Source organism: Buceros rhinoceros, unplaced genomic scaffold (assembly GCF_000710305.1).
Source record: "Buceros rhinoceros silvestris isolate BGI_N320 unplaced genomic scaffold, ASM71030v1 scaffold39884, whole genome shotgun sequence".
NCBI classification, from domain to species: domain Eukaryota; kingdom Metazoa; phylum Chordata; class Aves; order Bucerotiformes; family Bucerotidae; genus Buceros; species Buceros rhinoceros.
Genome location: NW_010409561.1, coordinates 1 through 201, shown reverse-complemented (window position 1 = coordinate 201; position 201 = coordinate 1). Strand labels below are relative to the sequence as shown.

General features: G+C 64.2%; 1 protein-coding gene across 1 annotated transcript in view; it reads left to right on the top strand.

Annotated features, from left to right (window-relative positions):
• HAPLN3 (hyaluronan and proteoglycan link protein 3) overlaps window positions 1–161 on the top strand; it is a 3,385-nt gene extending 3,224 nt beyond the window's left edge. Inside the window, exon 6 of the mRNA XM_010135273.1 lies at window positions 1–161. This exon is cut by the window's left edge and continues 44 nt beyond it. Coding sequence (XP_010133575.1) covers window positions 1–161 — 161 coding nt within the window.
• Window positions 162–201: the final 40 nt, after the last annotated feature.

The window sequence follows — 201 nt, the reverse complement described above, 5'->3', positions numbered from 1 at the left end:
AGGGGTGGGATCGCTGCGATGCGGGCTGGCTGGCAGACGGCAGTGTCCGCTATCCCATTGCCAAGCCCCGGGCCAACTGCGGCCCCGCAGAGCCTGGTGTCCGCACTTTCGGCTTCCCCAGCAAGGGCAGGTTTGGGGTCTACTGCTACAAGGAGAGATAAGGAGCTGGGAGGGCTCCTTCTTGGCCGGAGGATGTTTCCA